The sequence below is a fragment of the Entelurus aequoreus genome, linkage group LG07, assembly GCF_033978785.1.
Source record: "Entelurus aequoreus isolate RoL-2023_Sb linkage group LG07, RoL_Eaeq_v1.1, whole genome shotgun sequence".
Lineage (NCBI taxonomy): Eukaryota > Metazoa > Chordata > Actinopteri > Syngnathiformes > Syngnathidae > Entelurus > Entelurus aequoreus.
The window spans coordinates 41,233,921-41,249,877 of record NC_084737.1 but is presented as its reverse complement, the minus strand read 5'-3'; the positions used below and the strand labels follow the sequence as shown (position 1 = coordinate 41,249,877).

The window sequence follows — 15,957 nt, the reverse complement described above, 5'->3', positions numbered from 1 at the left end:
AGCGGCTTTACTTTGAGCTCCCCCCGGATGGCAGAGCTTCTCACCCTATCTCTAAGGGAGAGCCCCGCCACCCGGCGGAGGAAACTCATTTCGGCCGCTTGTACCCGTGATCTTGTCCTTTCGGTCGTAACCCAAAGCTCATGACCATAGGTGAGGATGGGAACGTAGATCGACCGGTAAATTGAGAGCTTTGCCTTCAGGCTCAGCTCCTTCTTCACTACAACGGATCGAAACAGCGTCCGCATTACTGAAATCACCGATCCGCCTGTCGATCTCACGATCCACTCTTCATTCACTCGTGAACAAGACTCCGAGCTACTTAATGAACTAGCATCCAAGAAAAGATGCCAGGTATCTGGCTTGGGCACATCAGATTACATCAGTGTGTTGCAAATTGAGCCGTTTAAAGTCCTGATTGGTTGGTTTATTCATTATTTGATTTTCAAATTTATTAACCTGTGGAAAAAGTTAATTGATATTTACCTCAGAAGGCTGCAAATAGAAAAGAGGCATTCAATTTTTATTTAAATTGTATTTGATTGGTCATTGATATTTTTTAATTATTATTATTGTTATTTGAAACTCGATTTTGCATGTCACTATAAAGTTATATAAGCCTTGTTTGTTCAATATTCAATGCAAAACTTGTTTGGGTCCCTATTAAAAGGTTAATTTGTTCAACCTTGGCCTGCGGCTTTGTTCAGTTTTAAATTTTGGCCCACTCTGTATTTGAGTTTGACACCCCTGGTTTAGAAAATGTTGACTTTGCTTGCAAAAAATCCTTGAAATTGCTCCAGGACTGAGACCTACTAGAATTGAAGACATGTTTACTTCTGTAAACACTGCAGCACGTGTGATGTCATGTCTGCATGTTGGTCAGATTGCGTTCACTATATACATGAAATTTTTTCGTAATGTTAACTACCGGTACATAAAAAGATCTGATCTGACAAAAAAAATCAAACTGGACATTCTACCCTGCAGTGTGAATGTAGCCAAGGCCATCCTACTCACTGTACCTTACAGATTTAAAATAAAAACAAATAAATAATAATGTTACATAAATGTTAAAATTTAAGATATATAGCAATTAGCGCACTAGTTGCAAGCTAGTGATTAGCAGTGCTTTACTGTATTACAGCGCTGGACCATTAATAAAATTTTGATTTCGATTTCAATATTTGCTTCTCACGATTATGAAAATATACACTACCGTTCAAAAGTTTGGGGTCACGTTGAAATGTCCTTATTTTTGAAGGAAAAGCACTGTACTTTTCAATGAAGATAACTTTAAACTAGTCTTAACTTTAAATAAGTACACTCTATACATTGCTAATGTGGTAAATGACTATTCTAGCTGCAAATGTCTGGTTTTTGGTGCAATATCTACATAGGTGTATAGAGGCCCATTTCCAGCAACTATCACTCCAGTGTTCTAATGGTACAATGTGTTTGCTCATTGGCTCAGAAGGCTAATTGATGATTAGAAAACCCTTGTGCAATCATGTTCACACATCTGAAAACAGTTTAGCTCGTTATAGAAGCTACAAAACTGACCTTCCTTTGAGCAGATTGAGTTTCTGGAGCATCACATTTGTGGGGTCAATTAAATGCTCAAAATGGCCAGAAAAAGAGAACTTTCATCTGAAACTCGACAGTCTATTCTTGTTCTTAGAAATGAAGGCTATTCCACAAAATTGTTTGGGTGACCCCAAACTTTTGAACGGTAGTGTAATACTAAAAAAAAAGATTACTGGGCCACGCAACATTCATGCATGCAAATTCCGGCACTTGTGACGGTGAAACAGATGAGGAGCGAATGAGTGAAAACAAGAGCATGTCTATTAGAAGTTTAGGATGTCACCATAGTTGTTACTTTTTATTTGACAAAGCACTGATATGTCTAAACAATAGTCACTCAACGCCATAAAAGTAAATAAGTAAGGCATATGATTTCCACACGCATTCATGTAACCACAGGCGGACTCACATAATTGGCCAATAAAACGGAATCCGCTGTTAAACACAGAGAATATCAGAGAACATGACATACATGTAAGTGAAATGTTGTCATTCTGAAGAGAAGGAACATTTGTTTGGGAAAATAATGTGTCCGATACCACTTATTCATCCCCGACATACTCAACCGCTACGTCCTGAACTAAACAATGTCGCTACGGCCACTTGAAAGAGCAACAAAACTACGAAGCTAATCCATACACCCACAACACATCTCATCTGCTTGTGTTGTTGTGAACAACATCATCAATGTAAAGTACAAACAGAACTGGGGTAGCAACGTGCGAGGCTGTCTTTTTTTCGTTTCTTTTTTTTTTTTTACAGCCTCAAGTCCTTTCCTTTCTCGTCAAGCTGAGAACAACAACACAGCACACTTCCCTCTTCACAATAATACCGCAGTGCGCTACATTCGAACTGACTGTGCTAACAAAATAAAGGTTTCAAAAAAGTATTTTACACAGGCATAATGTACTTAAAGCACTTATTGATACATTTACACAATTACCATGCTTTGACTAAAACACTGGTCAAAATTGTCTAAAGATGTATTGCACCAATAAATGTGAGAATTTTTGCATTTAATTAACAAAAAATGTATTACATTCTATTTGACACATAAAGCATACACGCTAAGTGGTAAATTAAGTGTAAAAGTAAAAAAAACTTTATTAAAAACAAAACAGAAAAACTGAATTTTATTGTTTTTAGATTGTTTTTGTTATTTAAATCTATTGTTATTTCTGTTCTTATTTTTTACTTGTTTATTTGTTACTAATTTATATCTGTTTTTTTAATTATATTGAAAGTCGAGTTTTGGTGGTACAAAAACTACTCATGTTGTCAAATTAATGTATAATTGTGTTATTAATTGTGATTACAATATCAATCAAAATAATTGTAATTATTATTTTTGCCATAATTTGCCAAAAATACTCCAATTCTGAAATTTACACAAATTGGAGCCATGTTTACTTCTTTAAACACACTGCAGTGCATGTGACATAATGTTTTGTGCACATCCAGGTCACATCACAGACTCATTGTGTTCATATTAGACATCCAATTTTTTTTTGTAATGTGAATGACCACATACAAATATTGGATTTTACAAAAAAATCTAAATTTGGCATAGTTCTCTGCACTGTGAACATAGTCAGCGTCACAATAGTCACTGTAAGAGAATTGCAACTGCTACTAACACGCTGCTTTACTTGGCCATTGCAGTCACTGTGTTCAAATATTAATGAATCTTTTGAGACTCTGCTCCAAAGTCGTGGCCCTCTTGAAAGGCTTGCATAGTTTTATGATGCAGTTTTTGTAAAAGGTTAAGTAGATATATGAATATTGAATACTAATACACACATAAGCTGTCTAATGACATTGCACATTTACAGTGCATCCAGAAAATGTTCACATTGTTTCACTTTTTCCACATTTTGTTATGTTACAGCCTTATTCCAAAATGGAATAAATTAATTTTTGTCCTAAAAATTATACCACAAAATGACAATGTGAAAATATTTTTGTATGTTTTGTTTTTTGCAAATTTGTTAAAACAAAAAAAAAATCACATGTACATAAGTATCTACAGCCTTTGCTCAATACTTTGTTGATGCACCTTTGGCAGCACATATAGCCTCAAGTCTTTTTGTATTCGATGCCACCATCTTGGCACATCTATCTTTGGGCAGTTTTTCCCATTCCTCTTTGCCCGTTCCCTTTTGCAGCACATCTAAAGCTCCATCAGATTGGATGGGAAGTGTTGGTTTTCATCCAGGATGTCTCTTTAAATTGCTGCATTCTTCGTAGTCAAATCAGGCACCAAGAACCGGATGGTCACTCTGTCAGAGCTACCACATTCTTCCGTGGAGAGAGGAGAACCTTCCAGAAGGACAACCATCCGTGGAGCAATCCACCAATCAGGCCTGTATGACATAGTGGCCAGATGGAAGCCATTTCTTGATTAAAAGTTTGCCAGCATGCACAGGAGATACTCTCAGACCATGAGAAACACAATTTTCGGGTCTGATGAGACAAAGTAAAGTCTTTGGCTTGAATGCCAGGCATCATGTTTGGCGGAAACCAGGCACCGCTCATCACCAGGCCAATACCATCCCTACAGTGAAGCATGGTGGTGACAGCATCATGCAGTGGGGATGATTTTCAGCAGCAGGAACAGGAACAAAAGTCAGGATAGGGGCAAAGATGAATGCAGCAAAGTACAGAGACATCCTGGATGAAAACCAACACTTCCCATCCAACTTGATAGAGCTTGAGAGGGTCTGCAAGGAGGAATGGGCAAAGAGGAGTCGGCGAAACTGCCCAAAGATAGACCTGCCAAGCTTGTGGCTGTAATTACTGCCAAAGGTCCATCAACAAAGTAGTGAGCAAAGACTGTGAATGCTTATGTACATCTGATTTATAATAGTTTTTATTTTTAATACATTTGCAAAAAACAAACAAACAAAAAACCTTTTCACATTGTCATTATGGGGTATTATGTGTAGAATTTTTAGGACAAAAATGAATTTATTTTATTTTGGAATAAGACTGAAACATAAAGTGTTGAAATTCCGGATGCACTGTAAATGGTCCAATGTACTGTACAATAATACTACAAATAGTACAAATCAAACACTGACTGAATCAAATGAACGTGCCACAGTTGTCCAGAATATATTTCTATCCACTTTCTATATCGCTTATCCTATTATATACAGGTACAGTGTGTAATTTCTAATTACTTTGAATAATTAACTGCTTCTTATAAACCTTGCAAAAGCAGACAAACACTTACGTGGCCCAATCACTTCTTGTGAGTTTAATCATCGTGCTCACAAACCTTGCTCCTCCCAATGAGCTTGAATTGGACACAAGGAGTGGCTTCCCAGTGGAATACAATCACTCTGGCCGGAGCTAGTTCATAGCTATGGTGGTCGCAATACTCAGATGATTGAAGTAACAAAACTACAAGTGTTGTGATCAAGGATTAATGCTGCTGAGTTCAGAATCAGCCATGCAGAGAGAGCCATGAGTGAGATCGGCTGATACCAATACCAAATGTAATAACTGTAAATATTTTAATTTATTTATGGTGAGTGCTATTGACAGTGTAGTAATACTAACCCACTGTTTAAACTGGTTCCATATCCTCTTTTATTACTTATAGTTGTTTGAGCAAAACAAAGTCAATAGCACAAAATAACTAAAGAAAAGCAAAAAACAGCATTTACTACAATACTCATTCAAGTCCTTTGTTTTTTGCCCTTAAAGTCATCCTGTATCCGGGGAACATGATAAAAATGAGTAAAAAGATAAACATTTCGATTTAATCACTCTAATATTAATTATATAATGATACTACCTCTGGTATCGATGCCACCAATTTATGAAATGATCAACGCCCCCCCTTACTTATCTTAACTAATGTGTCGTGACAAGGCACACACAACAGTTGCTGTTATATTATTCTGTAGATAGACTCTTTTTATTCTACTTGTCGTCACTGGGTAGCACACACCTGTTCCCATCATGCCTTGCTGCGCATACTAATGACGTAACTGTTTGTGTAGTGCTTAGCTGTATTTGTTGCGCTAAGTTGACTCTTGTATGTCTTCCTCCAGCCCACTGTTTGTAAATTTGTTTATTTGATAGTGTGTCTGTGATGGAATGTGTTGTACCATTAGTTTGATTGGTATTTGGTGTAGTAAGTCAGTGTTTCCTATTTCAGATTCAACAAAGAGTTTTCTCTCCCAGGCAAGCAGAAGTTTATTTACCGTGATGGAGGTGATGATTATTAACTTAGAGGAGTTTCTCCACACTGTGTATGGAAATTTACCGTTGGCTGCTAGCCGTCTCTGTCAGTTGAGGGATCAAAGATATATGAAGTGTCAGCCGGAGGGGATCGACTTTTGTGATCTGCATTGAAAGCCATTATTCGGCAATGACCAACCACATACTTTTTTGCAAAAATCGGCCATACTGATCAGTGGCCGATCAATTAGTTCACTCGTGTTGTTTCCTTTTTTTCACCTATTCTTCATCTAATCAGAAATAGCTATGAGTGAGTGTGAATGGAAAATGATTCTAGCTTGGGAACCCTGCTTATACTGTTTGATGATCCAAACAAACGGGCCTTACGGGTTCTGTCGCTGAGTGGCATAATCCCACAAAGCAGGTAGGTATGTTTCATGGCAGGTTTAGCAGGCTGTATGATCTATTAACTTCTCAAAGGAGGGGCCATGTTTATTAACGGAATACTGGGAATTTTTTGTTGTTGTTGCATAATTAGCCATTGCAAGGTATTGTAAGCCTCATTTGTTCTCATCAGCCATGTATTTGCACAAGTAATCTGTCATTCAAGAGAAACCAGTTAAGTTTCCAGAACCCCAGTAAAACCATTTCCACCCCCAGTGATCTTTCTAGAACAACTCACAGCAACATTCTGGCCAAGTGAAGTTCTTCACATGTCTGATTGTTAGGTTGAATAAAGTTGTTATTATTGTTACTGATACTGTGTAACATGCTCTCATCAACATCTAAAACCTGGGAATATGTATAAGGATTTCGGCACCTTTTTACATGGTTAGATCATTTAGGGATGGGCCGATAAAACAACATCAATATATGCGATAGGCACTTGTGGTTTGGTAAGCTAGCCAAACAGGAAGAGGTGGTGAAATGGGAGGGACATACAACAGGGGGACACACAACAGTAACAATATCAACCATCACTTTTGGTTGCACCATCTCGCTGTCAATTTTCTTTACAGAGCGGAGTCAATTAAAAATGAGTGCTGCAGAGAGCGAAGAAATAGTGGATAAAACAGGAAAAGTCACCTTGACAGTGTGGCAGTTTTGGGGATTTTTCTCAAACGGACCGTAGTACTTCGCCGTGCTCATCTTTTCTTATCAACACACGTTCGTTCCTTATTCGGATGTACGGAAACAGGTAGGAACTAATGTATAACTGCATAACCAAAATAAATAACAAAATATAACAAAAGGGGTATTTTTAAACTAAATTGGTCCAAAAAATGTTAAATAACAATTACTGCATAACATTACTTTGTTGCACTAAACCTGCAAATACGTGTTTTTCTCTGGTTTCTTTAATTTTACATTGTCATACTTTGTTACACGTTATTAGGCATTTCTTATATATTCCTTTTTTTTTTCTTTTTTTTTTCCTTAAAGAGGTTATTGTTAAAGGCCAACTGAAACCCACTACTACCGACCACGCAGTCTGATAGTTTATATATCAATGATGAAATCTTAACATTGCAACACATGCCAATACAACTGGGTTAACTTATAAAGTGCAATTTTAAATTTCCCGCTAACATTCCGGTTGAAAACTCCTTTGGATATGACGTATGTGCGTGACGTAGCCAGTAGAACGGAGGTATGGCTCCCCCATTAAGGCCAATACAAAAAGCTCTGTTTTCATTTCATAATACCACAGTATTCTGGACATCTGTGTTGGTGAATCTTTTGCAATTTGTTTAATGAACAATGGAGATTGCAAAGAAGAAAGTTGTAGGTGGGATCGGTGTATTAGCGGCTCGCTGTAGCAACACAACAAGGAGGACTTACTTGGATAGCAGACGCGCTAGCCGATGCTAGCCGCCAACCGCATCTGTGATCGGGTGAAGTCCTTCGTCGCGCCGTCGATCGCTGGAACGCAGGTGAGCACGGGTGTTGATGAGCAGATGAGGGCTGGCTGGCGTAGGTGGAGCGCTAATGTTTTTATCATAGCTCTGTGAGGTCCGGTTGCTAAGTTAGCTTCAGCGTCGTTAGCAACAGCATTGTTAAGCTTTGCCAGGCTGAGAATTATTAACCGTGTAGTTACATGTACATCAGACCTGGGCATTCTGCGGCCCGCGGGCCGCATCCGGCCCTTTGTACGTCCCTGTCCGGCCCGCGTGAAGCCAATCATAAATTACAAAATAAATTTAAAAAAGTATCTATCTCGAGTGTGCAATACAACGGTGCTGCTTTTGTTTTGAAAAGCGTTATTTGTATGACTTCCGTGTGGACCTATGCTCGTGCGCGCAGCGGCAATCACAAATTACAAAATAAATTTAAAAAAAACATCTATGTCGTGCGTGCAATACAACTGTGCTGCTTTTATTTTGAAAAGTGTCATTTATGGGCGTGTATGTCCTGTGAAGGAAGGTTATACCCGTGACGCTAAAAAAAGAAAAGGTGATGACGAATGGCGTGTTTTCAACAAGACATGGACTGCCAAGTAAAGGTAAAGCCGTGTGCTTAATTTGTAGTACACATGTTGCTGTGTTTGAAGAATATAGTGTAACGACCTGCTGAAGTTGATGTTGTCTTGAGTTGCGTAAATGAGGAGTGAGGATATGTGCGTGTGGAAGGAACGAGATAAGTTGAGCTGTGTTAGTATAGCTTGCTCAATAAAAGTTTAAAAAGAGCTTCAGACTTGGTGTGCACTTCTTCTGGACGCTACAATTGGTGTCAGAAGTAAAACTTTGCGCATACTGCGCTGCTTAATTGTGTGCGCAGCCTGCTACGTCATCGAGAGGTACCTGCCACGTGAGGAGCTCGCAGCAGAGAGAGACAGAGAGAGGGGCAGTGTCTACAGGTCCCATGGGGGAATTCCGCCCTCAATGAAGACTCCCAGGTTTGATGGCAAGGCGAACTGGGAGGCATTTCATCCCACTTCTGACATCAATTGTAGCGTCCAGAAGAAGTGCACACCAAGTCTGAAGCTCTTTTTAAACTTTTATTGAGCAACCTATACTAACACAGCTCAACTTATCTCGTTCTTTCCACACGCACAGCTATCCTCACTCCTCATTTCCGCAACAGTAACGCTTCCTCCTTCTTCGCCAATCACCTTGCAGGCGTGCTACGTTCACAACAAAGAGGATGCAGGATAAAGTGACAGAAATTTAAATTTTTGCATTGTATTACACATCAGGAAGCGTTGTGTAAGAAAGTGTTAAAAATAAAACCATCAAAAGCCATCTGCTTTTGAATAAAGATAAGTTAGGTTAAATTAAAATATTATTATTTTTTATCTTACGGTATATCAAAAATAATTTAAGCAACATTTAATTGAAATATTGTCGGTGTGGCCCTCCAGCAGTGCTCGGGTTGCTCGTGCGGCCCCCGGTAAAAATTAATTGCCCACCCCTGATGTACATGGTTTAATAGTATTGTTGATCTTCTGTCTATCCTTCCAGTCAGGGATTTATTTATTTTGTTTCTATCTGCATTTGAGCCAGATGCTATCACGTTAGCTCAGTAGCTAAAGAGCTTCGCCGATGTATTGTCATGGAGATAAAAGTCACTGTGAATGTCCATTTCGCATTCTCGACTCTCATTTTCAAGAGGATATAGTATCCGAGGTGGTTTAAAATACAAATCCGTGATCCACAATAGAAAAAGGAGAGAGTGTGGAATCCAATGAGCCAGCTTGTACCTAAGTTACGGTCAAAGCGAAAAAAGATATGTCTTTCACTGCGTTCTAGTCCGTCACTCTAACGTTCCTCATCCAGGAATCTTTCATCCTCGCTCAAATTAATGGGGTAATCGTCGCTTTCTCGGTCCGAATCGCTCTAGCTGCGTTGAAAGCAATAGGAAAATATGAGGAGGTGAACTGACTACGTCACGCTACTTCCGGTAGAGGAAAGGCTTTTTTTTATCAGAGACCAAAAGTTGCGAACTTTATCGTCGTTGTTCTATACTAAATCCTTTCAGCAAAAATATGGCAACATCGCGAAATGATCAAGTATGACACATAGAATGGATCTGCTATCCCCGTTTAAATAAAACTATTTCATTTCAGTAGGCCTTTAAGTGTTTATTGTGATTTTAGAATTGTGTTTACATTGACTGGTTGTTTTCCATGCTTGTATCGGTATTTCATTTACTTTTTGCCTTAATAGCTGAGGAAAGTTACATTTGAAGTAAAAATGTTAACATTTTATATGTTTCTCCTGGTCCAAATTTCCATGGTCATAAAAATATAAATTATCGATATTGACCCATATAAAAATCTTATATCTTGTTGCAGTTTTCAGCCCAGCTGGAACATCATTCACTTAAAACTGTTGGGTTATTGTTCCTGTATGTGAGAAAACCTCCAATCATAGCTGGAAGTTAGGCTGAGCATAAAGTAGTGTTGTGTTTTAAAGACCAATTAAAAAGGTAAAAAATGCATACATTCATTTTAATTAAAACCATTTTTAAGAAAACAAATGTTTTCAGACACTATAGACAAGCGGTAGAAAATAGATGGATGTATAAAAAAATAATTTCTTTCCAATTGATTCTTTGAAAACGTTACCTGCATTGTTGTTGATGAATTTGAAAGTACCAGTGTTTAACGAATTATCGATTAAACGATCTAATGATGCTTACTTTATACAGTATGAAGAGACCAAGAGAGAGCTGTCTGACTTAAAGGAAAAATATGAGAAGGCTGAGCAGGAGAAACAGTCATTCGCTAATGAACTAGAGGAGTACAAAGCCAACATGGCGGAACTACAGGACAGAGGAACAACGGTAAGTGTTGCTTTATCTTTTTAATTTTTATCATCATTAAAAGGTAAAAAATGTGATTGCAAAGCAACACTACTGCAGTTATTTGTGCTTTTGTGACAACCAAACATGAAAGATTTTTCAATTTTGTCAATTTTCTTTGGCCACAAAAGTGCATACTCTGTATTTGTATGATTCATTTAAATCTCAGTACCACTCTTGTCATCTGCTTTGTTTTACTGTTGCTGATAACTGTGTGTAACAATTAGAAAGAGAGTACTTACCAAAAGGTTTATTAATAAAGTGAAGCCCTACTAAAATATCTCCCATTATAGTTGGTTATTATAATATCACTTCCCTTCTGTAGACGTCCCTAATGCTGCCTGTTCAAGCCATAGTCATCGGCCTTGTCCTGGCTTTGCTGTTATGGTGCTTCGGCGCATTGTGGTAGGAAGGTACACAAAAACCTCTGTCATTCTCATCAGTGTCCTCTAGATCACTGCATGGCTTTAAACAGGTTTTCTCCAGAATGCCTTCCTTTGGGGAAACAAAATAACAACAATAATCTAGGCAGCAGCAACTTAACCTTTCAAATCATTCAGCTTTAACATCTGCCATCTGTTTGCTTTGCCTGGACTCTAATGCTTAAGATATGTTTCTTCCAGTGAGTTTGGTTGTGAGCATCTCAATCTTAAATACCATTGTTTTTACATTCTTTGTTGCATTGTCTTGGTGTCTTTCTGTTGAAGCTTCTGCAATGTGCGGATGGAACGTTTCATGTGGTGACTGACGCTCATGTTTCAATTTTTGTGCAATTGCTTGTTTCAGAAGCCGTGGATGATCTGGGGGCCTGTGGTAGCTGTGGCTCTAACAGCTGTGGCTGCTGTTGCCCTCTTTAAGATCTGAGGTCCGCACATGGCTTGCACACTGACACCTGCACACACAGTGAATCCTTAGTTGTCATAAGATTTATCCACACTGAAACTGACAAGCCTGACACATGCTATTATCTCCAATGTTAATTACTAGAAGTCATACTTAACACTGTTTGAATATCTTCAGCTTTTATTTCAGATGACAGTTAATTAAATGAAGGTAAAGAGTGTTCTCTGTGTTTACTTGTGGGGAATCTTTTCAATTTTTTTTTGACTGACTTGAGCTGTAGAGTGTCAATTAATGAATGTAAATGCTGTCTTCACACTAACTGTATTTATACATAATAAAATATTTGGATGGCTTCTTTGACTTTTCCCTATCGGTAACATGTAGGTATGTTGTCAGTATTATAAGTATTGTCAATAAAGTGATCTAATTGAGTACTTGAGTGTCTTGAATAGATATGCATTACACGTTTCTGCCACAATGTTAGGCACAATCTAATCAGATCAAAGTATTGTGCAAAACTCAATGGGCAAATTCCACATTCCATTAGTAGATTGGGCCTGGATTGATAAAGAGCTCTTTACATGTTATAAGTCCAGGAAACTGCACATTTGGCGTACTACTCTAACCAAGGTCCAGAAAGTTACATTAAACATTTACAAAACAGATTTGGCATGTCTATTATGAAAAGATCCCAAAAGCAATCTCGAGAACACAGGCCTCAAACTGAAAATTTTTCTTAATTTAGGCAATTTCCTAGGGGCATACTTTTAGCAAGGTTCTTAATGATATTAAATTGTTCCATGCGCGATGTGCTCTTTTCCATAAAGCTCCAAAGTATGATTAATGGGAAACTGCACTTTTATGGAATTTTGCCAATCATTTGCGATCCCTATGTAGACAAGAACACGTCTTTCTTTTTTTATGCATTTTAATTTGTAATATACGGCTAGTACGAGGTGGCTAACAATGGAGCTAATGGGAGTCATCTCTTGCGCCCTTAAAATGCCCTCTAACGAAACATCCCAAAACCGCCAACAATGCTCCACTTAGATATTGTGACTTTTTATTCAGTAACGTCATTTTTTCTGACCTGTTCACGTCCGCTGAATGAAGTGGTGATCAACTAAACCAAGATGGCTATTGTGCAGCAAACCTTGTACAAACTATGAAAGTACACAAGAGGCCTAAATCTTACCACTAAAAGCAGATACGAGCAAAAAAATCTAATTATGCAATAGAATTGATCCCTATACATTATTCAAAAAAAGATTTAAGTGATTTTAAGGATTATCTGTCGGGCGCATTCCCAAACATGTCAAACTATCTGGTGCTCCAAATTAAAGCTTTGAAAAGCCCGGCTGCCCACAACCTCTTTGTGTGTGGCTGTGTCAAGGAAACTGGTATCAAGACTCTCCCGGATAAATGGTGCATCGTTTTTGCTTGGGTAAGGTTACATTTCTTGATTCAACACTTCCTAAATTCTAAGTATAACCTGATTCACTGTTTTTAATTTTCCTGTTATGATAACCACTCCCAAAAATAATTGAAGACACCAACCTGTCTGGTTGTGAAATATGATGGAGAAGTGATCACAGCTCACTGTAAGTTTCGGCCATGAGCCTTGTTGGTGTAGCATGTGTTGTTATGAGTATGCATGTTTTTCCCTGTCTTTATCAAAATATAACTATAGATCCTAACATTGTGTATGTGCTGAAAGCTTCATTAATGATTGCTGCCTTTGGTAAAAGCTTATCCCTTTTAGGTTTTGCGCACATTTGCTTTTTGCCGAGTTAGTGGTTACGAAACACTTAGAGCAAAATGTATTTTAAAAACCCTAAAAGAAGTTGTATCACAAAAATATCAAGACAATACTTAAAATGGGAAATACTAAGTGTCATATATGTTGCATATACCCAGGTAACACCTAACGTTAACGTAACGTTACTGTATGGTTCTCTTTTGGTTATGCAAGATGAGAACGTTCTAAGAACGTTCTTAGAACATATTAAAAAAAAAAAACTATATGTTCTAAGAACGTTCTTAGAATGTTCTCATCTATATACCAAATATAATTTGCCTGCAATGGAAACAGCAACTGTTAGGCTTTTATAAGTGTTTTTTTCGCAAATGTACTTTTTATACAGTATGTTGTAACGTTTCCCTAACTTTCTGCGAAAGTGTTGTGTTTTGTGAACAATCTGACGCCGGCTGAGTCAAGGCTGCACGCACAGTAGGTGGCGGTAATGCACACAGAAGGTTGCTTGCCAACCGCCATATAAATCAAAAGAAGAAGAAGGAGAAGAAGAAGAAGACTTCACGCATGCACAATTGAAGCTGCTCCGTGAGACAAAGAAGGACGAAGGCTAACTACTTCCAGAATCCCGATTTTAAAGCAATTTGGTGCGCCATCCATTTATCACAAGTAAGTATAGAAAGATTGAAATACGAAGCACGTTTTTGTATAACAATTTCCAACCTACATGATTAATTTCAGACCATTTTACGGTTTTAGCGTTGTGTATAAATGCGCGCCATGCGCCGGCGCTAACTAGCATACATTTCTCGTAACTTTCCAATCTCCAGCGAGTACCAGACCACTTCAGCCAGTACCAGCCAATACCAGACCACTCCAAGGCATCCAGGCCGACCTCACAGCCCAGCGAGAAGCAGCACTTCCAGGCTCAGTCCAGACAGGAATGTATCCAGCTCAAGCCAGTACCAGACCACTCCAACCAGCTCAAGCCAGTACCAGACCACTCCAGCCAGCTCAAGCCAGTACCAGACCACTCCAGCCAGTACGAGTCAGTACCAGACCGCTCCAAGAAGCAGCAGGAATGCCCTTGACAGTGAACGTTAGTTGGCTATTTAACTGTTGATAGGTGGTGTTAAACAGGCTGTTACAACGGGCAGTAATACGAATGACCTCTTTGACTTTTGTTGTCTTTGCAGTTTTCCAGTTGAACATGAAAGTTCAAAATATACTTGAGAACCAGGGAGAAATTATGCGCATGCTGAGAGGGCTGGCAGCACATTCTGTGGGGCCAGAATCTGTGGATGTTCAAGATCTCATTGATAAGCCTTTCGAGACTCTTGAGCAGCTGAAGGCCTTCTGTGAACGGCTCGACACTGATCTTCTGCTCAGAAAGCAGCTGGTAATTAGTTTTAATTCCCCACTGCAAAAATATCTTGCTCAGTTATCAAAAAACAATTTCTAATCAAGTACAATATTGTTGTTTATTTATTTGTATAGGTGAAAGCTCTTACTGCTCTTGGGCAGAATTTGGCAGACACGGTGAGGACAATGCTGAGGAAAATTGCCACAAACAAAGTCCTGGAGCAGCTTGGCCTCCGTGGAAAGTCAGGAAAAGTGGCGTTTGAGTACTTGCCCCTTTACAGAATAATAAATAGTAAGTGTTAATAATAGGTTTGCATCTTTGAACATATGTTGCATGTATGCTCACAAGGTCGATCTAGCTGTTATTATTACAGTATTTATTCTAAAGGGAATTCTAAATTGTGCTGGTGATTGCAGAGGCATGCAGGGTGTTTACAAGCAGACGACCACAGCTGAAGTGGATTGTGAGCTTGGAGAGGTCCTGAAACTGGCCACTTTTCGAAAGGGAGGTTCAAAATTTGAGGTACGGAGAAGATAAGATATCCCTATTTTGAATTCCATTTTATTGAAGTTCCACTGCATGTCTTTTGAATTTGCAATTATAACTACTTGCAGGAGAAGAGGAGGAATTAAGAGGGAGGACAAAAAAGGAAAAAGAAACAAGCAAAAGAACAGAGTGAGATGAGCGGTAAATGATAAGGTAATTATGCCAATGTTTTAATTCAATTCAATTAATCTACATTCCAGTGCTGCCTTTGTTGTATTTGTGATAATTATTTACTTCCAGGATTTGGGTTTCCCTTCTTGGGCTGCTGCCCCCGCAACCCGACCTCGGATAAGCGGAAGAACATGGATGGATGGATGGATGGATTTACTTCCAGGAAGAGAACCAAGAAGGGGCAGGATACACTGACGCGCATGACCAAGACCACTGCATTCCATTCCATTTGTATTATAGTTATCACTAATAAAGAATTATTTCTGTTGAAATCACTATCACTAATAAAGAATTAATTCTGTTGAAATTTCTGTTTAAGTGTTATTCCTGACAATATAGCATAAAAACAGATGTAAATAGCATGTTCCTAAACAGTTCCCTAAACGTTCTAGCCAAACGTTCTTGGCTAACGTCCTGCGAACCAAGCAAGAACTCCACAACCAAACGTTCTTTGAACGTTATAAACTAACGTTCCCAGAACAATGCCACTACGTTCTCCTAACGTTCACATAACGTTCCCTTGTTACCTGGGTATATATGTATGTGCTGCTGTTGCTTTAAGGACGTTGCGACAGCTGCCGTAAAGGAGGTGCGTTGCTAGCGTGGTTGTTATGTTTTGCGGTGAGTCGTAAAAGTGTTCGTCACGTTTGTACCCTGCTATAATCTGAGTAAAGTTATTCATTGGATATACCTTTTGTTTTTTTGA

At 38.6% G+C, this 15,957-nt stretch overlaps 1 protein-coding gene across 5 annotated transcripts in view; it reads left to right on the top strand.

Annotated features, from left to right (window-relative positions):
- The window catches only part of slmapb (sarcolemma associated protein b), a 55,978-nt gene extending 44,207 nt beyond the window's left edge, over window positions 1-11,771 (top strand). For 4 of the 5 annotated variants that reach the window (XM_062053666.1, XM_062053663.1, XM_062053664.1 and 1 more), the window contains 3 exons: window positions 10,423-10,557; window positions 10,901-10,988; window positions 11,362-11,771. In XM_062053666.1, coding sequence (XP_061909650.1) covers window positions 10,423-10,557; window positions 10,901-10,984 — 219 coding nt within the window. In that variant the 3' untranslated portion in view covers window positions 10,985-10,988; window positions 11,362-11,771. The remainder of the gene's footprint in view (window positions 1-10,422; window positions 10,558-10,900; window positions 10,989-11,361) is intronic. The other variant, XM_062053667.1, reaches the window with a different exon arrangement.
- Window positions 11,772-15,957: the final 4,186 nt, after the last annotated feature.